A 26,184-nucleotide genomic window follows, 5' to 3' on the forward strand; every position below is an offset into this window, starting at 1 on the left:
TCAAGGCTTTGTAGTCAAACAAGGCTTGTACTGAAAGGCTTGAACAAGTACATATGATAGTTTTCTGAAAATTTAGATATGTAACTGGAACAAAAGCATTAGCCAGAACTTTATAGCATTGCCTTGGAAACCCAGAGAAACGGGCTCCAGCACTTTCCCTATCCCGCTCCGAGGATTTCAGGATATCCACAATGAAAATGCCTGAGACAAATTTGCAGATACTGAGCCCCTCTGTATGCAAATATATCTCATGCATATATGTTGTGGATATTCTGAAAACCAAAGTGGCTTTGAGATTCCCAGGACGGGTTTGGGAGGCCCTGCTTAAGATAACCTCTAAAGGATCTGGAGTAATTGTGCATCACATTCATTGAGTTGGCAGTTTCTACTTACTGTTAGGTCTCTCCAATTACATATAGGTGCGTCTAGAGGTGGCAGATCATACATATTGGCATTTGCTCTGACATGAGGATGGTGGTTGATAAAAGTCAGGTAATTTTTGTAATCTGAGAAGCAGAAAAGTAAAGAAGTATAGAAGACACCAGCAACAGAAACAATGCAAGTCTTGTTTATTACTTTAATAATCGACACAGATCAAATTCACTGCTTGATAATATTGAAAGTCTCAAAAAACACACATGCAGTGAAAAGTGTCTATATAAATTAAGAGCAAAAAGTCTCATCAAACTGCGGCGTGAACTACATGCAAATATGATCATGTGGTGTATGTTCTTCAATGCCTGTGTAGAAAGTTATACGTGGGCAAAACAGATAGACGTTTGAGCTTACGGTTGAGTGAACATAAATCCTGCATTTCTTCGTTAACATTGGGAGCACCCTTGGTATCTCATTATAAAGAATTCCAACGTTGCTTTGATTCGCTAAAATGCTAGGCTATTGATTGTGTAAAGGACCACATACGTGGGGGAGACCGCAGTAGAAGATTACAACAGGTGGAACAGCGATGGATCCACCGATTAAAAACGCTGGAACCTCGAGGTCTTAACTCCACCATGCACTGGGCTGCCTTTATTGAATTGCTTTTCACACATTTTTTTGTCAGACGTCCATATTTTTCTTTTGATAGACGTCTATGGTGTTATACAGTGGTAGCCACTCGATAGGCTATGAAGCCTTCAATTGATAGTGACGTATCGGTTCTGGATTGGACGAACAACATTTTAAAGTCTGCATTTTCCTGCCCCGATGTTGCGAGTGGGTAAAAGGAAGCTTGCTCTCCAGCGCTTAGACGTTAGCATTAAATATAGTGTCTATTTGTTATGATCAAGAAGTTCTTGGTAATGTGGTAAGAGTTCAGCAAGAAGGGAAAATGCGGGATAGTGAGGGAGCGGGGCGTGGGTGCGGGATGAGAGTCTGCACTATGTGAGGGGATGTAGGTGAAGAGGTGCTGCACCATGTGGGGTGGGGGAGAGAGTGAGATGCTGTACTATGGGAGGGGAGTGTTGATGGAGAGGTACTGGAGTGTAGGAAGAGAGTGGAGAGAGATATGTCGGACCATCTTGGTGGGGGAGTGGAAGGAGACAGGGAAATATGCTAGACCTCGGGGAAAGGGACGAGTTGTTGGAGAGATGCTGGACTATATGGGGAAGTGGAGAGAGAGGAAAAGATGCTGGACCTTGGAGGTAGGAGTTGGAGAGATGCTGGACCATGTGGGGGGGGGGGGGTGGAGGGAGAGAGAGGGAAAGATGCTGGACCTTGGAAGTAGGAGTTGTTGCAGATCCTGGACTATGTAGGGGGAAGTGCAGTGATAGAGAAGGAGAGATGCTGGACCATTGTGGATGAATGTAGGGAGAAATGAAGCTTAGTGGAGATTGGGTGGCAGAGCCGTGGGAGGTGGGGCTGGTGCTTGGGAGGTGGGGCTAGTGCTGGGCAAGACTTCTACGGTCTGTGCCCTGAAAATGGCAGATACAAATCAAGGAAAGGTATACACAAAAAGTAACACATATGAGTTTATCTTGTTGGGCAGACTGGATGGACCGTGCAGGTCTTTTTCTGCCGTCATCTACTATGTTACTATGTAAGTTATATGTTTTGTTTTATTTCCCAGCGCCTTTAAACTTTGAAGCTTTGCGGTGTGGTTCCCTGAAGAAGCAGTGCGAAACGGGACCGTTGGGACCACACTTGAATTGCCATACAAGCTGAAACCTACCATTCTAGATGCAACTGGACATGGGGTAAGATAAGTCCCAATAATTTCATCTATTTGATACTTAAGGACTTTGATACGTTGATATGTAAGAACGTTTGATTAAGAAGTTATTTTTTTTATTTTTTTGTTCTTTTTGGATGGAAAAACTCAAACTTAATTGCAAAAAAAGAAAGAAAGGGGGTTTTTTTTGTCGATGATTTCTTTTTATACTGTGTGCAATTGACAAACGTGTTCACGCTGCAGTTTGATGAGACTTTTTCCCCTTAATTTATATAGACACTTTTCACTGCATTTGTGTTTTTTTTTTGTTTTTTACTTTTCCATTGAACATAATTATACAAGAACTTATAGGTCGTTTAGGGGCCCTTTTACCAAAGGGATGGTGTGCGGCAACGGGCTTGCCATGCGCCAATCCGGACGGTAGCCCGGTGGTAGTTCCCACCCCCAGAACGTGCCATTTCCAGTGCTACAAAAATATTTGGGATTTTTGTAGCACTGGAACTTAACCAGTGGTAATTGTGCAGTGCTGGGTGCTGCTTGGTTATCACCGGGTTAGTGCAGGAGCCCTTTCCACCACCTCCATGGGTGGGGGTAAGTTCGGCCCACTAAAACGGCCAAGCGGTAAGTGGTTCACTTACTTCACGGCCCTTTTTTTTTTTTTTACAAGACAGCTTTTTACCCGCTGCCCTGTAAAAGGACATCTAAGGATGGACTATTCACAAGTTGTAGTGCTTTTTACAAGAGTCTCGCTAAACACAGGTTATTCTTAGGTTATTCTTGCTGTATACTGCCTTGGATGAATGTCTTCAAAAAAAGTGGAATACAAACAGAGAGGGCAAAACAGCATACGACCAAAGTATCCAGAAAAAAAAGCAACACTGGGCCTTCAAGACTAGGACAACAGGAGTACTTTATTAACAGGCGACCCGACACGGGCCGTGTTTCGGCGCCAAAAGGACGCCTGCCTCAGGGGTCTTAATAAAATAAAGCATCTCACAAAATATCCGCTGTAGTGCGAAAAACGCTGGCTCTGACAAAGAGCCTTCTCCTGTGCACCGAAAATTGTTAAAAAAAAGTGGTAAATAAATAGATGTTTAAAAATTATGGGGTCCATTTATAAAGATGCAGCAAAAGGGGGCCTGCACTAGCCTTAGCGCAAGTTTTTGGCAGGCACCGAGGCCCCCTTTTACCGCGGTGGGTAAAAAGCAGGTTTTTCTTTTTTTTTTTAAGAAATGGCCATGCGGCAAGTGAAGCACTTGTTGCATGCCCATTTTGGGGAGAGCACTTACTGGCACTCATTAAAGCAGTGGCAAGGTCTCCCATGCTAACCCAGCAGTAAACAGGCAGTGCGTGGCACTGCCCAATTTCCATCAGGTACACACCAGCGCTACAAAAATGACAATATTTTTCTAGCACCAGAAATGACTTTACCTAACAAGACTGGCGGTACTTCTGTTTTAGCGAGCGGTAAGCCCACGTTAGGCTTACTGCCGCTTTGTAAAAGACCCCCTATATAATTTATAGGTGCCCTGTTAAAAAATTATCCCCTACAATCAATGGTACTAAGCCACCTAGACTACTGTAATGGAATCTACGCGGGATGCAAAGAACTAATCATAAAGAAACTCCAAACAGCTCAGAACACCGCAGCCAGGCTTATATTTGGAAAAACGAGATTCGAAAGCGCCAAACCCCTACGAGAAAAACTGCATTGGCTCCCAATCAAAGAACGTATTGCGTTCAAAATCTGCACTTTGGTTCATAAAATTATCTACGGCGAGGCCCCAGGATACATGACATACCTCATTGACCAGAAACACAACAAGATCAACAGGCACATTCCCAAATCTCCACCACCCAAGTTGCAAAGGACTCAAATACAAATCAACCTATGCATCCAGCTTCTCCTATATAAGCACGCAATTATGGAACGCACTACCAAACTGAGTTCGATTCCCGGCACAGGCAGCTCCTTGTGACTCTGGGCAAGTCACTTAACCCTTCATTGCCCCATGTAAGCCGCATTGAGCCTGCCATGAGTGGGATAGCGCAGGGTACAAATGTAACAAAAAAAAAACGCCGTGAAAACAACGCAAGACCTATCATACTTCCGGAAATCACTAAAAACTTACCTGTTCAAAAAGGCATATCCTAATGATCCAACTTAAATGCCCAAACCCTGCAACACAACGAATCTAATACTCGAAGTGGGCATAATATAACTCTACTTCCTTTTCGATTCCATAATGTGTCTGTCACACATGAACTCTACCATGATATCACTATGTATTTGTCATAACGGAACTGGCAATCGCCAGCACGGTGCTATGTAAGCCACATTGAGCCTGCAAATAGGAAAATGTGGGATACAAATGCAACAAATAAATAAAGAAAGAAAGAGGGTAATGAATTGTTATGACTCTTTGGAAACTTCTTTTGTGCCATAATTACTTTTTTTATTTGTTTTGAACAATAATTATTTTTTTGCATTGGAAGATGTAAGGGAAGAAAACAGGGCCACCTGTACAATCCACCCCCTCCCCCCACATACACACACACATATTCTATTTTCAGAGCTAAGAGAAGATGATTTCAGTTTTCTTAACAACAATGAATTCTCAATATTAGCGCTATATATTTCAAGGTTAAAACCTCCTACTACCCAGGGAGCATCAGTATTCTGATGTCAACTGAATAAAAGCCAAATATAATATATAAATAATTGATTAATGATCATTTTTACCTGGCATATACTGATGCATACTTGAGTGTTCCTGTAACACCTCAAAGGCGTCTTGAAAAGCTTGACCCAGTATGTCTTGTTCATTGCAACCCTGTAAGAGAACAATAAAGTTTAGCTTCAATTTCACTTGTGTTTCTTTCAACTTCGAGCCAGTGTGCTTAATGCCTAACGTCTCCACAGGGAATCATGGGCCCTTTTACTAAGCTGCGTAAGCGTCTACGCGCACCCAACATGCGCCAAAATGGAGTTACCGCATGGCTACCACGTGGCTCTTGCAGTAATTTCATTTTTGGCATGCGTCCAATATGCACGGCTGAAAAATAATTTTTATTTTCTGCTGAGCGTATCGGACGCGCGCCAAGTGGCATTTAGCCTGCGTAGGTAATTACCGCCCTGTTACTGCGTGAGACTTTATCACTAGGTCAATGGCTGGTGGTTAGGTCTCAGACCCAATATGGACACCTGGCAATTTTCATTTTGCCGCATGTCCATTTTCGGCAAAAACTTTAAAAAGACATTTTGTACAGGTGTGCTGAAAAATGATTCTGCCCTCGCCCAAAACACGCGTCTACACTATCGCAGGCCACTTTTCAGCACACCTTTGTAAAACAGCCCCTCAGTTCTGCAGAGTTAACTCAATGGATTAAGTTCAAGCAACTTATAGTTTACAATAAGTAAATTTCTACAGTGATGATTCAAAGAAAGGCAAAAAAAATAATTAGTATTTATTGAAAATAGAGCTAAAAATATCTTCTTCAGCCATAAATGGCAATGTGACTGTATCTGTGTATACAGCCGATACCCCATAGTTAGAGCAATCCAAGCTCTGTTTATTTATTTATTTATTTATTTATTTATTATTACATTTGTACCCCGCGCTTTCCCACTCAAGGCAGGTTCAATGCGGCTTACATAATAATATGGATTACAGAGAACTGATAAAGAGAAAATAGGTTAACTAAAGCAGAATAATAAAAGAGATATGTAAGTAGAGATGGACAAGGGTGAAGGGAGTAGGAAAGGTATGAGCAAGGGGTAGGTGAGCATTGGAGGAGGGGTAGAGGAGGCGGGAGGGGGGATGGGATACGGGAAAAGCATAGGGCACCATTACCATTACCATTCTTTAATTTAATTCTCAATATCTTATATGACTCAGTTCTGTTAGGAAGGACAAAGCAAAATGACTGGGCATAATTAGTAAAGCTTTATAATAATTACTACTACTACAAATCACTTCTATAGCGCTACCAGTCGTACGCAGCACTTTACAATTGAACATGAAGAAGGCAGTCCCTGCTTAAAAGAGCTTACAATCTAAATCAGGACAAACAGACAGGACCAAAAAGGATAAGGGACGGACAGACAGAAGGACACATAAGGATAAGATAAAAGTTACAAGTCAGGAGTCGAAAGCAGCATCAAACAGGTGGGCCTTTAGCCCGGATTTGAAGGCAGCCAGGGATGGAGCTAGACGTAATGGCTCAGGAAGCCTATTCCAGGCATAAGGTGTGGCGAGATAACCAGAATAATAGTAAACTATTGATCTAGCAGCAAAAGACACAGAAGTATACCTTCTGTTTGGTCTCAACCAGGGAATGGTTTCATGAGCAACGTTGGCATCAATGATACCTGTTTGTATCTTTTATATTACAATTATAAATGCTTCTTCAGTCAAATAGTAGATGCTGAAATGGAATGTATAAATATGGTGCCAATTTTAGCCTTCATAAGTGTTCATGAATGAATTTAAAAAAGAAAAGCTTTTAAACGGAAAATGATTTTCTAACCCACGTCATACATGTGAAGTGCAAACAAATTCTTCATTTTAGAAAACTGTTGTCTGATGTACCAAGAAAGAGACTTCATAAGGCTATCTGTGAAGACAGTAGTACTACTACTATTACTTATCATTTCTATAGCGCTACAAGGCATACGCAGCGCTGTACGCCATACACACAAAACAGTCCCTGCTCAAAGAGCTTACAATCTAGATAAGACAAGCAGACAGACAGAACAATTAAGGGTAAGGGAATAAGGAGGTGAGGATAAAAGGACAGGGCAAGTGAGGGTTAGGAGTCAAAAGCAGTGGTAAAGAGGTGGGCTTTTAGTTTGGACTTGAAAACGGCCAAAGAGGGGGCTAGATGCGCAGGCTCGGGAAGTCTATTCCAGGTGTGAGGTGCAGCAAGTTAAAAGGAACGGAGTCTGGAATTAGCAGTAGAGGAGAAGGGGACAGATAAGAGAGATTTATCAACAGAACGGAGTACCCGAGGGGGGTCGTAGGGAGAGACAAGAGTGGAGAGGTACTGGGGAGCAACAGAGTGAATGCACTTATAGGTCAATAAGAGAAGTTTGAATTGAATGCGGAAACGGATAGGGAGCCAGTGAAGTGACTTAAGGAGAGGGCTAATGTGAGCATAGCGACTTTGGCGGAAAATGAGTCGCGCAGCAGAGTTTTGGACTGATTGAAGAGGAGAAAGATGGCTAAGAGGGAGGCCGGGTGAGAAGAGTAGGGGTGATCAGACATACTGAGAAAGATAGCCGATATCTGATGATGTATACTCAACTCCAACTTATGCAGAGAGATCATTGCTTTGTACACACAATAATAAAAGTTACCCGTTACTGACCTGGCTTCCTCACTACTCATACGCTAAACCACCACAGGTAAAGTTCTTGTTTCTAAAAATATGAATGCAGCCCTGAAGTGTGATTATTTTGCCCAAGGTTGTTAATCCCTAGGAGTGTTTTAAATTATTTCTTTCTTGACATAAACTAGCATTTTCATTTCAAATGTTTGCTCCAGCTCTTTGTGTAGATTAGAAGGATATCCAATGGGCAGAAGATAACCCAATACAGCATGAGTTAATGCGTTTGCTGTAAAATTACCCCATACTGCACTAATATATCCTCTGCCTCGTGAGTCACAGGCCCTGGGATTAAAAACATCTTGGGCTTTTCATTTAAAAAATTGAATCTCAGTAGTCCAAAGAGTTAAAAGGTTAGAGAGAATAATGACCTCTCTCTCTAAAACAGAAAATTTTAAAAAAATGTCCTGTGACAAATTCTGTTCTATAACTCTACTGATTCATGCAAATGTATTTTTATTTACTTGGCTCAATTTTAACTCACCAATGAGGAACAGTAAATAAAAATAAAGCATATAATGAAAAACCTAAAAAATAAAACTAATAATAAAATACTCAAAAATAGTAATATACTTTATGGCATAAATTTAATAAAGGACACCTATAAATAAAGTCCAAAATGGTGCCTATTGGAAGCTTATTTTATAAAGGCAACATATCATAGTGGTCTATATATGTCTTTATAATAGAAACACCCAGGACCAGTCTCAGTGACGTGCAAATGCTGATGCACACGTTTGTATCTGCTCTGTGCTTTTTCTGTATGTAAAATTACCCCCATCAATATATAACTGAATTAACAACCAGCAATATAACCAAATGAAACCATTAAAACAACAAAAATAACCTAATCCTAAAACATCAGCTCCACTAGAGATATTTGGCATGCGCTGGCTGAATCAGGGGATATTCAACTCTTTGCTACCCTTTGCCCAGAATGATTCATAATTTCACTGATTGGGATCCACTAGGTTCAATTTTCCCCACTATTCTTTCAATTAGCCTTGGCTGCTTTCACCACTGGCTAAAATCAAATAGTCAGCCATTTTGTACTCTAATGTTCAAATCCCGTAGAAATCTAATACAATGTAATTACTGAAAAGCAATAATTCAATTGCATGTATAAATATATGTGAGTTCCATCATCCATACCAAAGAATCAAAATGGTCATTGCTATGGCATAACTGTGCCATTCAAAGAGATAATACACCTTCTACAGGGCATTGCCAACAACCAAGCATCATAGAAGCTAAATAACAAAAAAATTACAGATATATATAATGTGAACTTACCATCATTTGTATGTTAAAATAAACCTGCAAAATAATCACAAGTTTAAAATACAGAAGGAAGACAAATACTTGTAGCACCGCTTATAAAATACAAATAAAAAATGGAAATCCACAATGCTTACTTTGATAGACATTTGTGATCAGCTCTACAAAAAGGTGACTAAAGTCACCAGAAACAAAATATGAGGTCTTAATGAATTCTGTTAGAGCAAATGATTTGTAATACAACAATCCAAAACCCATCCTTTTATGTGAAAAAATAAAGCTACAGAAGTTCAAACATGTAACTCTTTCAGATTGCTTATGGACCCATGACATGAAAAAAATCAACCACTTTCAACATTTTGGATTTGAGATTTTAGTCACATTTCCCCCAGAGATGGTCCATTTGTACGATGCATTCAAATACAATTTGCAATAACACGTTTCTAGTAAAATGTTTATAAAATTATAAAATTATCAATGTGACTTAATGGTCAAAATTTATATATTCAAGTGCATTTAACATATCTATCATGATATCACGTCTTTTTATCGCCCCTAAACTACCATTGCTTCCTTCCAAAGTTGCAATTCCTATGTCCCATTAGTACATCCCTAACGACACCTCAACTGCTTCGCTTAACCCTGCATAATCTAATCTCTAACTATCTGTAACAAATTGTATTTCCAACATTCAAATCATATTGTAAGCCACACTGAACCCGCAAAAAGGTGGGAAAATGTGGGATACAAATGCAATAAATAAATAAATAAAATTGTCATTTTGAATAAAAGAATTAACATGATCAATTATTACTACCCATCTTAAACCCTCTTTACCTTCAATATCCAGTTTCTGTAAGGAAGTATCATAATGACTCACCAGCAGGTATTTAAGTTCTTCTCATTTTCATACGTCACTGAAACGTACAATTCATTTTTATTCCAATGCCACTGGGCACTTAACCCTTGTAGTAACTGACAGCCCTTTAAGCAAATGAGTTTGTTCTAAAAACATTGAGAGTTAAAGTCAAATTTGCAACCCAACTGCTTGAGTATATACAGTACACATACAGTACATAAAAATTATATTCTCCGTCAACATTTAACTTGGCAAATGCATTTGGAGCAACAAATATCCATTCAGAATCCATATCCAGCTATTCAAAGTCTTTAAAGAAAATCCTACACCTGTTCATTGTAAACATCCCTAACAACTTAATGACATAATATTTGCAGGGCCTTTAACACACTAGAATTAGAAAGATTTAGAATATAGGGCATAATGTAGATGGCAAGCTCTACTCTTCAAGAACCGTAAACAGGTCTGGTGTGCAGGGTAACCAAAAGAAGTAAACAAGCTGCAGTTTAGAGACATTTCAATCAAATATATTTCATAACTATTCAACTCTGATACCTTGAAAGCTAGACTTGTTTGTGGCTTTGGACTACTTACTGTAGGTTAGGAAATAATCAGCTTGCTTGGGATGCTCATGGCCAGTGAAAATTATTACTATGGAATCACTGAAAGAAACTCTTTCTAAAACTCTGATTTTTCCATTTAATGTATAATTATACCTATAAGAGCTGGACTTATAACTTTTTTGGGACAGCTCGTTAGGAGAGGGCATGAGTCTGAGCTCATGAGCTTGGCTCCATCATGCGTCATCTTCTTCAACATTATTATTAGAGATGTGCTTTTGTTTGAGAATAATCCACACAAAAAATGTCCCAGTGCTATAACAAACTTTTTTAAGGGAAAGGGAAATGGGACTTCATATATGGCCTTTCTGAGGTTTTTGCAACTACATTCAAAGTGATTTATTACTACTACTACTTATCATTTCTATAGCGCTACTAGATGTACGCAGCGCTGTACACTTGAACATGAAGAGGCAGTCCCTGCTCGACAGAGCTTACAATCTAATTAGGACAGACAAACAGGACAAACAAGAGATAAGGGAATATTAAGATGAGGATGATAAAATAAGGGTTCTGAACAAAGTGAATAAGGGTTAGGAGTTAAAAGCAGCATCAAAAAGGTGGGCTTTTAGCTTAGATTTGAAGACGGCCAGAGATGGAGCTTGACGTACCGGCTCAGGAAGTCTATTCCAGGCATATGGTTCAGCAAGATAAAAGGAATGGAGTCTGGACTTAGCGGTGGAGGAGAAAGGTGCAGATAAGAGAGATTTACCCAGTGAACGGAGTTCCCAGGGAGGAATGTAGGGAGAGATGAGAGTGGAGATTTACATATATTCAGGTACTTATTTTGTACCAGGAGCAATGGAGGTTTAAGTGACTTGCTCAGAGTCACAAGTAGCTGCAGTGGGAATTGAACTCAGTTCCCCAGCATCAAAGTCAACTGCACTAACCACTAGGCTACTCCTCCACTCATTCCACCAATAAGAGCCAACCTCATCAGTGATGTCACAATGGCTTGATTGCCCAATACTTGGCTCACTTCTGATACTGTGATGCAATAAGGGAAATGGGGAAGGGGAAATGGGACTTGATATACTGCCTTTCTGAGATTTTTGCAACTACATTCAAAGCGGTTTACATATATTTAGGTACTTATTTTGTACGTGGGGCAATGGAGGGTTAAGTGACTTGCTCAGAGTCACAAGGAGCTGCAGTGGGAATTGAACTCAGTTCCCCAGGATCAAAGTCAACTGCACTAACCACTAGGCTACTCCTCCACTCCATGACTGTTAATCAAACACAATCTGAAGTGGATGAACTGAAGTATAAGCTGGTTGAGAGGCGATGATATGCCCTGATACAAGTGATGAAACATAGCTATATCGGCAGCTATTCTCCTACCATGCTACATTTCAAACAAATAAGTGTTGTTTTTCTAAAAAGATTCAGGGGTCCTTTCACTAAGCTTCGAAAAAAAGGGCCCTGCACTAGCGGTGGAGGCCATTTTTACCACAGCGGGAAAAAACGGCTGAAAATAGCCATGGCCATGCGGTAAGATTGCTCTTACCGCATGGCCATGTGAGGGGCAGCACTTACTGCCACCCATTGAGGTGGTGGTAAGGGCTCCAGCACTAACCCGGCAATAACTGGGTAGCGCATGGCACTGTCCAATTACCACCAGGTAACTGCCACGCTAGAAAATGATGCCTTATTTTCCCTAGCACAGGAAATGGCGCACACTAGGGCTGGAACTATCGCCAGCGTCTGCGTTGGGACAGCGGTAGCTCCATATTGGTGCACGGTAAGCCCATGGGTTTACCGCTGCATTGTAAAAGGGCCCCTTAAAGATTTTATATACAAAGATATGGTGAAAAACTACCTATTTGATTTAAACTTTGTGAAATGTTTATTTAAGCAAAGGCATTTTCTAAATCTTTCTTGGATCATATCTATGATTATTGTGGTCGTTACTAAGGAATATCTATATAATGAATATTGTATGCTTTATTATTTCTTTTTTGTGTATTATCACTCATAAAAATTATGTTTGGTAAAAGCTTAAATAAAGAATTTTAAAAAAAAGATATGGTGAAAAAATGCACTGATAAAGAATTTATGTGGAAATTGATATCCCTTTGAACAATTTATGCAGAGATATATCCACTGCTGATTGGTCCAAAAAATAATATTAAAAAAAATCCAGATTGTGTTTGGTTAAAGATTGTAAGAGATATAGTATGTTTGTTATAACGCTGGGTCATTTTTTGGGTGGATTATTTGCATTTGGCCCCCTGTTTGAGATAATTAATTGGACTTAATCCCCTGGATTCTATATAGCACACCTAGATGTAAGAGCGATTTGCACGTAAATCCAGGCGTATTTTATAACTACGCGTGTAGATTAATTGTTTTCACAAGCTGTTAAGTGTTGTTCACACCTCTTAACAAGCAATAGCGAGCATTAATTGGCGAAAATTAAAATTATGTGTGTACATTGCTAAGCGTATTCTGTAATGTATTGCGCTTAAATTCTAATGTACAAAGGCCAAAGGGGGCATGGTTAAGGGTATGGAAATGGGCGTTTTGTGGACATACCAAAATCTATGTGCATTTTTATGAAATATGGGCTAGTGAGCATAAATCTACATGCAGGGATCTATTCTTTATTTATTTGTTACATTTGTATGTTTTTCTTAATTTTGTCGTGAAACTTTTTTTGTAAATTTTATCAATTGAAAAATTGCGACAATGCAAAAATTGCGACAACGTGAAAAATGCAAAATCAGTAACTATAACATTGTTACCACTGCTAGATAGTCAAGAGAAAATAATAGTCAGACTTGATTTAACTTGCTAGGCTCAAGTCTGACTATTATTTTCTCTTGACTATCTAGCAGTGGTAACAATGTTATAGTTACTGATTTTGCATTTTTTTGCATTGTCGCAATTTATTGATAAAATTGACAAAAAACGTTTTGCGACAAAATTAAGAAAAGATTAGAGTAATTCTCACAACCTTTTTGGTTGGTCGGGGTTTTTTTGACCAATGATTATGAATTGCATATATATGACCGTGATGGTCGGATTGCTGTAGACTTGTAGCAGCAAGTTATGAGGTCTTTCCCCCCTGTTTTCTTTTCTTTTCTTTTATATTGTATTTTGAGTGGTGTTTAACACAGCCAGAATTTGTACTCGCTTATTTTGTTTTACCTTAGAGGTGATTTTTGAGTGGAGTTTCCCTTTGTTTTTCTTTTTGCATACTTTGTTACATTTGTATCCCACATTTTCTCACCTATTTGCAGGCTCAATGTGGCTTACATAGTACCGGAGAGGCGTTCGCCAAGTCCGGTAATGAAACAAATACAGGTGGTATTGTGGTTGATTAAGGAACATGTGTTTCAGTTACAATGGGGATCAAGGAGAGGAAAGATTAGGAAGTGTCCATTACAAGCTTTGACGTAAATGGATGCGCATAGATTCAGTCACATAAAGTATGCCTAAGCATATTCTAAATACCGTGTGTAGATTTACATGCAGTATTTAGAATACGCTTAGGCGTAATTGCCTACCACGTGTTAATTTTAGGAACCATATATAGAATCGGGCACAATACGACTGCCTTGTTTGACAATGACACAAGAATCATGACCTTTGCTATTTTGTGTCTTTTTCAATAGAAACAGAACAAAATTAAATTAAATTGTACATTAACCCCCGAATTCTACAAAACACAGGCACCAGTTGTAGAATTGCTCCGTTAGAAGCCCTTCTACTAAAGGGCATTAAGCACTTAGGGTTCCTTTTGCTAATCTGCGGCAAAAAGGGCCCTGACACGCAGGAAAAGTAGCCCCTACCGCTACCATTGAACTGAGCATGCCCAGTGGCTGGAAACACATTCCTGACTGCCCTGGGGTTGAGACAGCTGAGGGGGCTCTGGAGAGAGCTCTTGAGCTGGCAGGGTTTGGAGATCCCCGCCAGCCAAGTTATTTTATTTGTACCACTTCGGGGGCAGAGGCTGAGAAATATGTGGACCGTGCCCACCCAGTCTATACCTAAGCCCTCCCAGAAATTGAGATCTGGCTATGCCTGAATGCAACTTACCTTGAGCTACTACCAAAAAAGGTATGAGCTAGATCCAACTAGACATTTACAGAATAGCACTTAAGAAGATTTTTTGGTATTTACGTATTTATGTATATGCGGTGGTGTGCTGGAGCTGGCTCGCACCGGCTTACAAGAACCGGTTGTTAAATTTTTTGGCATCTTGCAAGCTGGTTGATCTGGGAGTGCGAACCGGCTTGCCTCTCCTTCTCCCCTCCCCCCCCCGAGCTGCAGGGTCACAGACTCCCACCGCTAGCTCACCTGCCCGCCCTCAGCTCCCCAATAGCCCTCCTTTCCTTCCTGCCGCTGCCCTGTTTTAAAACCTTTTATTTCACCTTAAACATGAATTAGATTGGAACCTGGGAACATTTTTTAAAATGTTGTTTTTTCCCGACGAGAATAATGCATTGCTCCCCCCCCCCCCCCCAGGCTCTCTTCCTGGGTATAGCCAGCTCTGCAATTTGGGGGGGGGGGGGGTGGACACAGAGGTGGACCGGGGAGAGAGCCTGTTGTTAAAAATTTACCAGCACACCACTGTATATGCCATTATTCTAAACATTTACATGCTTAATTGGCAGAAAACGTTTAGCACATCCTTTATAAAATTATCTTCATTTTTCACAAATTCCAGTTCACACACTGACATCTCATCTAAAGCATGAGTAAATATGTGTTTGCACACCATCTCCCGGATTTTATATATGGTGACTAAAGTCGCGCATGCAATGGAATTGATTAATCAGCCAATAAGCACCAATAATTACTACTACTACTACTTATCATTTCTACAGCGCTACTAGACGTACGCAGTGCTGTACACTTGAACATGAAGAGACAGTCCCTGCTCGACAGAGCTTACAATCTAATTAGGACAGACAAACAGGACAAACAAGAGATAAGGGAATATTAAAGTGAGGATGATAAAATAAGGGTTCTGAACAAGTGAATAAGGGTTAGGAGTTAAAAGCAGCTAATGATCAATTATTAGCGTTAATTGGCTTTAATTGGGATTTACACATGGATTATATTCTATAATGATCCGTGTGTGAATCCTGTACCACGTAAATTCCAAGGGGGCATGGCCAGGGGCATTTCAGGGACATTTCCAGAATGTATTTGCATTGTTACAGAATAGACCCCCAATGGGGCAAAATTGCCAGTGCCTTAAATTAGGCGCCATTTATGCTCTTAGCTGCTATTCTATAAAGGGCGTGGATCATTTTTAGAATAGCGCTCAGTGCTTAAATTTTTCAGTGTCAATTTTTATAGAATCTAGTCCCATGGGGTAATTCTTTATAGGTTGCTTAAAGTCAGGCAACTAAAAGTATGTGTGTTAAGTGCAAATTCTATTAACGGCAATTACACGCACAATTACTGTTATAGAATACTAACCTAAGTCCACATTTATGTGCTTTGCTTTAGGCATGACCCATGCCCCTTCCACATCCACAACTCCTAGCAGTTTCACGGATCCTATATATGGGACCAAATTCTATATACGGTGCAGAAAACATGCTTAATGCTATTTTATAAAGTAGAATATGCGCAGTTTATAGAATACACATAGCACTCAGACCCACGACTAAATTTAGGTGTGACCGTTTACGCCAACTGAAACCTGGTGTAAATACCCGCACCTAACTTATGCACAGATTGGGCGTATTCTGTAAACACAATGCCTGTAATTTCTAGAAATGTCCATGACCCACCCATGCCCCTCTCATGGCCACACCCCCTTTTGAGAGCCACCCATTAGAATTTACACACATCACTTTACAGAATACGCTTAGAAAGTTACGCATATAAATTCTAATTAGTGCCAATTAGTGCCAACAATTGTTATTGGAGTGACCATTTGCGCCAACTAAAATCTGGTGTAAATCGACATGCCTAACTTAGGCGCAGATTGGGCGCATTCTATAACAGTGCCTGCAATTTCTAGAAATGTCTATGACCCACCCATGCCCCTCTCATGGTCATGTCCCCTTTTGAGATCTGCCCATTAGAATTTACACACACCAGTTTACAGAACACGCTTAGAAAGTTATGCATGTAATTTCTAATTAGTGCCAATTAGTACCAATAATTGTTATTGGTGTGACCATTTGTGCCAACTAACATCTGGTGTAAATATCCGCGCCTAACTTAGGCGTAGATAGGGCGTATTCTATAACAGTGCACATAATTTCTAGAAATGTCCATGACCCACCCATGCCCCTTCCATGGCCATGCCCCCTTTTGAAATCTACGAATTAGAATTTACGCATACCACTTTACAGAATACACTTAGAAAGTTATGCATGTAAATTCTAATTAGTGCCAATTAGTGCCGATAATTGTTGTTGGCCAATTATCAGCACCAATTGACTTGTTAAACAATTAAGTGGCATACACAATTTTGCCACACTGACAAATTTGCAAGCACAACTTTAGTTGCCATATATAGAATCTGGGGGGATGGTGTCGAAAGTTGGGCATTGAAATTTGTCTGCAGATCACAGATAGGCCTCCAACATTGTTTCCCAGACAAAAGTCTATGTCACTGTGATGTCATTATCAGTAAGCTAATATCCCATGGTTTCTTTTTCAAATAATGGTAGTTTTACATTGCAGACATTTTTGAATGCATGAAAATCGTTGAGTGGTCACTCTAAAAAATTTGTAACTTTGCTATATTTAAAGATAAATCTCATTCCACTCAGCACATATAAACATAGATAAGTAAATAAAGCAAGCAGTAAAATTTTAAGTTGAAATTCCAAGTGGTTGCTGAGAAAACAGCAAAATAATCTAGGGGGTTGCCTTTTTCTTTGCCTCACCCTGTAGATAGATATATTAATATACAATTTTTATTTGTAATGGGGGGAAATAATTTTCAAAATATCTTCACAAACACTAAACTGCATTTCTTAGTACTTACCGAGGAAGGAAATTTCAGTGCAAGAGAATAAAGCTGCTCTGTGAATAATGTAAATGACTGAACTGCCACAATGTCCTGCCTCATGAAATAGCTGTTTTAGGGAAGTTTAACTTCTGGGGATTTTTGCAAGTGGTAGCATTATGATTTGCATGCTGGATTCAGTCAATAAAACTACAGGACACAAATGGAAACAGTGGTACTTTTCCAAAAATGAGGGTACCAGGTTGCGGCCATCAGGGGGTTCCACCTTCCACTCAAGCACAGGTAACGAAAAGGTTCAAAAAGGTTCCGGATCAGTGACAAAAGGTTCCAGGTTGCCGCAGTGTGGAAATATGCTGCTAATACAAATTTATAACCATACATCGGTAAAACGTACGAGCATACTTTGCTAGATTTTCAAAGTAAAAGTATGCCTGTATATTTACTTTGAAAATGATCCCATGCACTTATATTTACACTATTTGGGGAGTAAAATGTTTCTGAGCTATAATAATCACATACAGTCAAATTTTCCAAAGTATGAGCATAAGCGCAAACATCTCTATCCCTGCCCTTGGAAATGCCTTTTAAACCAGGGGTGAAATTGGTGTGCAGGCTGTAGGCATATAAATTTACCCATACACTGAGGAGCCCTTTTACAAAGGCGTACTGAAAAATGGCCTGTGGTAGTGTGGATATATGTTTTGGGCGCGAGCAGAATCATTTTTCAGTGCACCAGTAAAAAATGCCTTCTTTTTACTTTTTGCCGAAAATCAATGTGCAGCCAAAAAGAAAATTGTCACACGTCCATTTTGGGTCTGAGTCCTTACCACCAGCCATTGACCTAGTGGTAAAGACTCACGCGGTAACGGGGCAGTAATGACCTACATTCTTCCAAATGCCGCTTGGCGCACGTCCAATACACTCGTCCAAAAATATAAATTATTTTTCAGATGCACGTATCGGATGTGCACCAAAAGTGAAATTACAGCATGAGCCATGCAGTAGTCAGGCGGAAACTCCATTTTCCCGCGCATTGGGCACACGTAGCCCTTTACCCAGCTTAGTAAAAGGGCCCCTGAGTGGACAATTTTGTAACAGATGATTTCTGTGCATAATTACACATTGAAATATCTTTCAAAATTATCCTCTAAGGGTTGCAGTTACTGATATGTGCTGCTAACATGTGTTGATTTACCACAGGCAGAGGTATACCTAGGTGGGTCACCAGAAGGGGCATAATCGAACAGGGCGCCTAAGATTTCCAGAAGACGTCCTCGCAGGACGTCCCTGCAAAGGGGCGGGGAAACCCGTATTATCAAAACAAGATGGGCGGCCATCTTTCATTTCGATAATACAGTCGGGGACGCCCAAATCTCAACATTTAGGTCGGCCTTAGAGATGGCCGTCCCTAGAGATGGTCGTCCCCGATTTTCAGTGATAATGGAAACCGAGGACGCCCATCTCAGAAATGACCAAATCCTAGCCATTTGGTCGTGGGAGGAGCCAGCATTCATAGTGCACTGGTCCCCCTGACATGCCAGGACACCAACTAGGCACCCTAGGGGGCACTGCAGTGGACTTCAGAAAAACCTCCCAGGCACATAGCTCCCTTACCTTGTGTGCTGAGCCCCCCAAATCCCCCCAAAACCCACTCCCCACAACTGTACACCACTACCATAGCCCTTAGAGATGAAAGGGGGCACCTAGCTGTGGGTACAGTGGGTTTGTGGTGGGTTTTAGAGGGCTCACATTTACCACCACAAGTATAACAGGTAGGGGATGGATGGGCCTGGGTCCGCCTGCCTGAAGTGCACTGCACCCACTAAAACTGCTCCAGGGACCTGCATACTGCTGTCTTGGAGCTGGGTATGATATTTGAGGCTGGCATAGAGGTTGGAAAAATATTTAAAGGGGTGGGAGGGGGTTAATGACCACTGGGGGAGTAAGGGGAGATCATCCCCGATTCCCTCCGGTGGTCATCTGATCATTTAGAGCACATTTTTGTGACTTGGTCGTAAAAAAAAAGGACCAAGTAAAGTCGCCCAAGTGCTCGTCAGGGACGCCCTTCTTTTTTCCATTATCGTCCGAGGATGCCCATGTGTTAAGCACTCCAAAGTCCCGCCTTTGTTATGCTTCCAACACGCCCCCGTGAACTTTGGACGCCCCCGTGACGGAAAGCAGTTGGGGACGCCCAAAATTGGCTTTCGATTATGCCGATTTGGGCAACCCTGGGAGAAGGATGCCCATCTCCCGATTTGTGTCGAGAAATGGGCGCCCTTCTCTTTCGAAAATAAGCATACAGGGGAGCGACCGCCCCTCCAAATGACTTCCGACAGCGACAGCTCCTATTTTTCAGTCGATCTATTGTGTGAAAAATAGGCGCCAGCGGCAGTCTGCTCTCTGCTCCCCCCCCCCCCCCCCGATGCCTCAACCTGGCTATGCTTCTGACCAATGAGACCGAAGAGTAAAACAACCCCCCAGATTCTATATATGGCGACCAGATTTAAGTGTCCAAGATGCGTACAAATTAATTGAGTAGTGAGCCCTTAACTATCAATAACTGGATGCTAACAACCAATTATTGAAGTTAATTGGCACTCATTAAAATTTGCGTGTGCATCTGGCTGTGCTCTATTGTGTAAGGCAGTGTTTCCCAAGTCCAGTCTTGGAGTACTTCTTGCAAGTGAGGTTTTCAGGATATCCACAATGAATATGCAAGAACTTCATTTGCATATACCGCCTCCATTATATGGACTGCATTTCTATGAACAATTGCACTTCTCTGCATGTTTCATTGTTTGGTGTTTTAAACATCAATGGACAATTAGAGGTGATGTCATCACGCATTTCTCTTGATTTATTCACATCTGATATGCGTTACGTCAACATGCCTAGCGGGTGTGTTTTCCCTTTTTAACAATTCCTTTTTTTCTCTTTTCTTTTGTTTTTCTTCTCATATGGAAGTATATATTTGAATTTCAGATCGTCATAGCAAGAGGTGAGGTCTCTGGATGAAGCCATAGCGAAACGGGTCCCTGTAGGGTCCTCTACCCCGGAATTCACAGCGTTTATACACAAAAAAGCAGCTGATGATCATTTCAAGCCATTTAGAAGCTAAGTAACATTTTACTATATACAGTTGTTGAATGAAAGTTATTGTCAATTAAAAATATATATTTTTGGTTTATTCAACAATGGTGGAAAGGAGGTTTTTAGACCAATGATGACTTGTTTGACTAAACACATACATAGGAAATAACCAGTTCCACGAATGTGGTTTAAGGTCTAAATGAGGTCTTTTCCTCCTAATTTTTATTTTTTCCATTTGGATTAATAAAACATTGAGAAGAGTAAAAGGTTTGTTACCACGATACCACAGAAGATCCATAGAGGTAATTGGACAGTGCCACATGCTGCCTAGTTAATACCGGGTTAGTGCGGGAGCCCTTACCGCCACATCAATGGGTGGCAGTAAGTGCTCCCCCCGAAATGGCTGCGTGGCAAGTGGTTCACTTGTTGCATGGCCATTTCTTTCAGAAAAGGGAAACCTGCCTTTTACCCGCTGTGGTAAAAAGGGGCTTCTACATCCGTCAAAAACACGTGCCGACCAGGGCCATAGCCAGACCTCGGCGGGAGAAGGGTCCAGAGCCCGAGGTGGGGGGACACATTTTAGCCCACCTCCCCCAGCTGCCCCCCCACCACCACTTTTGACCCCCTGCCGCCCTTCCCCTGCCACTTTCAACTCACCCCCGCCATCGCCGCCAGGTACCTTTGCTAGCAGGGGTCCCCAACCCCTGCCAGCCGAAGTCTCCTTCAGCGCCGGTCTCCGGTGCGTTCGCAGATCTGTTTCTGTGAGTCCTGACTCCTGACGTCCTGCATGCACTGGGGGGGGGGGGGTCGAAAGTAGAGGGGGCCAGGGCTAAATCTGTGGGGGCCCATGCCCCCGTGACCCCACCTAGCTATGCCCCCAGTGTCAACACCAGCGCAGGCCTCCTTTTGCTGAAGCTTCGTAAAAGTACTGTGGCCCTTATTTGGAGTCTAGCTGCCAAATAAGGGCCACACAAACACATTTGGCAGCTTAAATCTTAGTGATAGTTCTGCAGGACTCTCTCTAGGGATTATCAAGCACCATTTTGAACCTGGAGGCCAACAGTGGAAGAGTGACTGAGGAGTTCATTAATAAAGTATTATTTACCATAATGCCACTTGTTCCTGGTATCGAACACCTGGTATTGCTTTAACCCATGTAGGATCCCCCCCCCCCCCCCGCCTTATAATACAAATACATGTTAAAATTCCCACAAATGAAAACCTGTTTGGAAAACCAGCAGCAGAAGAAGCGGCAGGTAAAAGTGCTGCTCACCTAAATCTTCTGCTGACTTAAGGACAAAGCATGGAGGGTGAGAAGAATACGCTGTGATAAGTCTGGGTGTCATATTAATAGACATCACCCTCCCCCCAATTTGTGCATACAATTTAATTGAATAATGAGCCAATAACTAGCAATAATCGGATGCTAACAACCAACTCTTGCAGTTCATTGGCTCCAGTTAGAATTTGCACGTATATCTTACTAAGTGCTGTTCTATGAAGATGCTCACGTAAATCTTTTAGCATGCAAATGAAAAGAGGTGTGGCCTTGGGAGGGGCATGGATGGGTCAGGGCGTTCACAAAAGATATGTATAGTATTATAGAATTTGGGGGATCCGCTCCTAACTTACCCACCAGGATTTTCTCCAAAGCTCTTCAGCTTGGAGAAAAGACGGTTGAGGGGAGATATGATAGAGGTCTATAAAATAATGAGTGGAGTGGAATGGGTAGACATGAAGCGTCTGTTTACGCTTTCTAAAAATACTAGGACTAGGGGGCATGCGATGAATCTACAAAGTAGTAAATTTAAAATGAATTGGAGAAAAACTTTCTTCACTCAACGTGTTATTCAATTCTGGAATTCATTGCCAGAAAATGTGGTAAAGGTGGTTAGCTTAGCAGAGTTTTAAAAAGGTTTGGATGACTTCCTAAAGGAAAAGTCCATAGACCACTATTAAATTGGACTTGGGGAAAATCCACTATTTCTGGGATAACCAGCATAAAATGTTTTGTATTTTTGGGGGGGATCTTGGCAGGTATTTGTGACCTAGATTGGCCACTGTTGGAAATAGGATGCTGGGCTAGATGGACCTTTGGTTTGTCCCAGTATGGCAATACTTATGTACTTAATTACACCAGGTTTCAGTTGATGTAAACTCGTATGTCCAAAGTTGGGTGCAGATCCCAGCGCTACATACTATTCTATAAATGGGATTCAACTCGGAGCGCATTTTTTACACCCAAATTTGGGCACCATTTACTGAATCTAGTCCCATGTGACTCCATGTACTGATGGTCTTCCTCAGATCTCACACATTTCTTTATCAAGTAGATATATAGAGTGATTTTTTTTGGGGGGGGGGTTATTTTTTGTGAGAAGATTAGACAGGCTTCTGTGAGCAGTAGTGACACTAATCTCCTGCAGCAAGTGACTTACAGCTAATGAATTACATATCTAAAAGGGCCCCTTCTAAATATTTGGACCTTAGGCCTTAATCCTGCCCTGTTTGGATGTAACCACCAAGGTGGAGAAACTGGATCTGCTACAGACGTAGTGAATATAAAGCAGAGGAGTAGCGTTTAACCATCTTCAACGCAATCTCTCTCTTCAGCTCCGAATGATTTCAAACCTGTACCTCAGTATATAGAAACTCCCCAAGGACCCCCTTGTTTCGATGGACTATGTCCCTTGCTGGGTATTTTCTATATACTGAGGCACAAGTTTGGAATATTTCAGAGCTGAAGAGAAGATTGCTCTGAAGATGGTTAAATGCAATTATACAGATAAGCCATTTTAAAAATGTTTCATGTGCACAGTATTTCTAACTTGAGTTTAGACTTTTTGATTACTGGCCATTTATTTAGATTTTGCTCACACCTTTTTCAGTAGTAGCTCAAGGTGAGTTACATTCAGGTACACTGGATATTTCTCTGTCCCAGGAGAGCTCACAATCTAAGTTTGTACCTCAGGCAATGGAGGGTTAAGTGACTTGCCCAAGATCACAAGGAGCAGCAGTGGGATTTCAACTGGCCACCTCTGGATTGTAAGACTGGTGCTCTAACCACTAGGCCATGCCTCCTCTAGCAACATTCCATGTAGAATCTCAAATATTTATTTATTTAGATTTTGCTCACACCTTTTTCAGTAGTAGCTCAAGGTGAGTTACATTCAGGTACACTGGATATTTCTCTGTCCCAGGAGAGCTCACAATCTAAGTTTGTACCTCAGGCAATGGAGGGTTAAGTGACTTGCCCAAGATCACAAGGAGCAGCAGTTGGGTTTGAGCCGCCCACCTCTGGATTGCAAGACTGGTGCTCTAACCACTAGGCCACTCCTCCACTAGCAACATTCTGTGTAGAATCTCAAATAGTACCAACATTCCATGTAGCATCTCAAAAGTCTATGTAGATTTTGCTCATACCTTTTTCAGTAGTAGCTCAAGATGTGTTACATGCAGGTACTTTGGATATTTCTCTGTCCCAGGAGGGCTCATAATCTAAGTTTGTACTTGAGGCAATGGAAGGTTAAGTGACTTGCCCAAGATCACAAGGAGCAGCCGTGGGATTTGAACCGGCCACCTCTGGATTGCAAGACGGGTGTTCCAACCACTAGGCCACTCCTCCACTCAATACTACAATTTATGTAGTAGTGACTTTTGCTGCAACAGTTTACTGTATGACTTTTTATGTCCAGTTTTCCTGGGAGCAATACTAGGTTTTTTTTTCTTCATTTAGAAGTTGTTTTCTGTTGCTCTTGGGTTCTGAGTTTTTCTTACATTGAAACCAGTGATAGTAGCCATAGTGGGAGGTGAGGCATTGTAGCCCCTGCCAGGCAGTTGAGGTATATTTTCTTAAGTATTTGGCATCCTTTTATCATAGTCAAAAATAGCAAAATTTAATATTGTATATTTAGTATTGATACTTTGCTTTCCAATTAAACATTTTTTTCTATATAATTTCTTACACATTTCGTTTTACAAAATATTTAGGAACAAAAGGGGTGTGCAGTTTTTTTTTTGTTTTTCTTTGTTTCATTCATTGGTGGGTTTTATTCCTTTTCATGTAATATGTATTTTTCATTTTATTTCATCTGTTTTTCAGTTCATGCTGATTTTCAATACAGTAGATTCTCGGTTATCTGACATAACAGGGACCAGCCCATTATCAGAAAAGTGAAAAGTCAGCTAATATGGTAAGCAATGGTAAACCCTCAAGCAATACATGGAAAAGATACTCTATGCATGAAGAACAGTCATAGGGTATCTTTAATTACAAAATATTGTTTATGAACACTAATCAGCATGAAAAAAATTATACAGCAGCTAATTTGAGCACAAATACACAGCAGTATACGTAGCACAGCAATTGTAAAGCAAGCAAAATGAACAGAAATACTGTACTGTACAGGTACAGAACCAAGCAAGGGAAACCGTATTTATCAACTGCATTTACAGAAATATAGAACCAAGCAGAGCCCCGTTTCTCAAGATCACTGCATGTTCAGCCTCCAGTGGCATTCCTAGCCTGGATGACACCCGGGGCGGATCGCCGATGCGCCCCCCCCCCCCGGGTTCAGCGTGCCCCCCCTGCGAAATGACACCTCCCCCCCCGGGTGCACGCCGCTGGGGGGGGGGTGCCGCGGCACGCGCCTGTCGGCTCTGAGTTCGCTAACTTCACTCGTTCACTGCAGCTCCCTGTGCCCCGGAACAGGAAGTAACCTGTTCCGGGGCAGAGGGAGCTGCAGCGAACGAGCAAAGTTAGTGAACTCAGCGGAGCCAACAGGCGCGCGCCGTGGCACTCCCCAGCGGCGTGCACCTGGGGCGGACCGCCCCCCCCCTTGGTACGCCACCGTCAGCCTCACTCGAGTTGTCTTCTCTAGTCAATAACAGTACCGTATATGAAGTAGAATTCAAGACAGCAGAACCAATCAGAGCCCCATGTCACAAGACAGCAGAACTGCAACTGGAAACCCTCCGGATCTAAGAATGAAAGTAAGAATAAAGAAAGTGCTGTAAATATAAATGAACAAACAGGAATACAGCAGGTGTACATACAGTACTACATAAAAATTATTGTGCACAGGAATCTTACCATGGATCCGTTTCTGCAAAACCACAGCCTCAGATCAAAAATGGACCCCTGGCAGGAAAAGCAGGTTCTCAGGTCACCTAGTGCAGCATGTCAGCTCCAAAACGTTCTAGAGAAGCATGGTCTCAGATTTTTTTAAAAATGATTCGCTGGCTGGAAAACAGTTCAAAACATCTTTAATGTTTATTTTCTTTAGCAGTTGCTTTCTGCAAAAGTTTCTTCTTCTCTATAGACAAACCTACATTTTTTCTCTTTCCACTGGCCAAAAATTGATGCCATGCTGTAAAAGCAAGGTCTCAGCTTAAACGTTTTTCAATGATTCCCTCACCGCACAAGTGGAGTCCCAGGTCCAAATATTGCTGTATTGTTAGAAAGCAAGGTATCAGCAGGTAAGTGCTACGTGGTAGAAAAGAGAAAATATTCTCTATCACGTGTTTTCAGCACATGCCAAATTCAGGACCCTGTTTACTAAACCGCACTGTAGGCGTGCAAACTTTTAGCGTGCGCTTAAAAAGTTTGTGTGCCTACAAGGTACAGAGAAGGGCGACGAAAATGATAAAGGGGATGGGACGACTTCCCTATGAGGAAAGGCTAAAGCGGCTAGGGCTCTTCAGCTTGGAGAAAAGGCAGCTGAGGGGAGATATGATAGAGGTTTATAAAATAATGAGTGGAGTTGAACGGGTAGATGTGAAGTGTCTGTTCACGCTTTCCAAAAATACTAGGACTAGGGGGCATGCGATGAAGCTA

General features: G+C 41.4%; 1 protein-coding gene across 2 annotated transcripts in view; it reads right to left on the reverse strand.

The window, feature by feature from the left end:
- Positions 1-17,319, reverse strand: part of SPIC (Spi-C transcription factor) — a 30,994-nt gene extending 13,675 nt beyond the window's left edge. Inside the window, exons 1-5 of one of the 2 annotated variants that reach the window (XM_030214884.1) lie at positions 17,277-17,319; positions 9,717-9,753; positions 8,852-8,875; positions 4,914-5,004; positions 394-506 (exon numbers count right to left, since the gene is read on the reverse strand). In XM_030214884.1, coding sequence (XP_030070744.1) covers positions 394-506; positions 4,914-5,004; positions 8,852-8,857 — 210 coding nt within the window. In that variant the 5' untranslated portion in view covers positions 8,858-8,875; positions 9,717-9,753; positions 17,277-17,319. Of the gene's footprint in view, positions 1-393; positions 507-4,913; positions 5,005-8,851; positions 8,876-9,673; positions 9,754-17,276 lie in introns of both variants that reach the window. The other variant, XM_030214883.1, reaches the window with a different exon arrangement.
- Between the last annotated feature and the right edge of the window lie 8,865 nt (positions 17,320-26,184).

This window comes from Microcaecilia unicolor, chromosome 9, assembly GCF_901765095.1.
Source record: "Microcaecilia unicolor chromosome 9, aMicUni1.1, whole genome shotgun sequence".
Taxonomy (NCBI): Eukaryota; Metazoa; Chordata; class Amphibia; order Gymnophiona; family Siphonopidae; genus Microcaecilia; species Microcaecilia unicolor.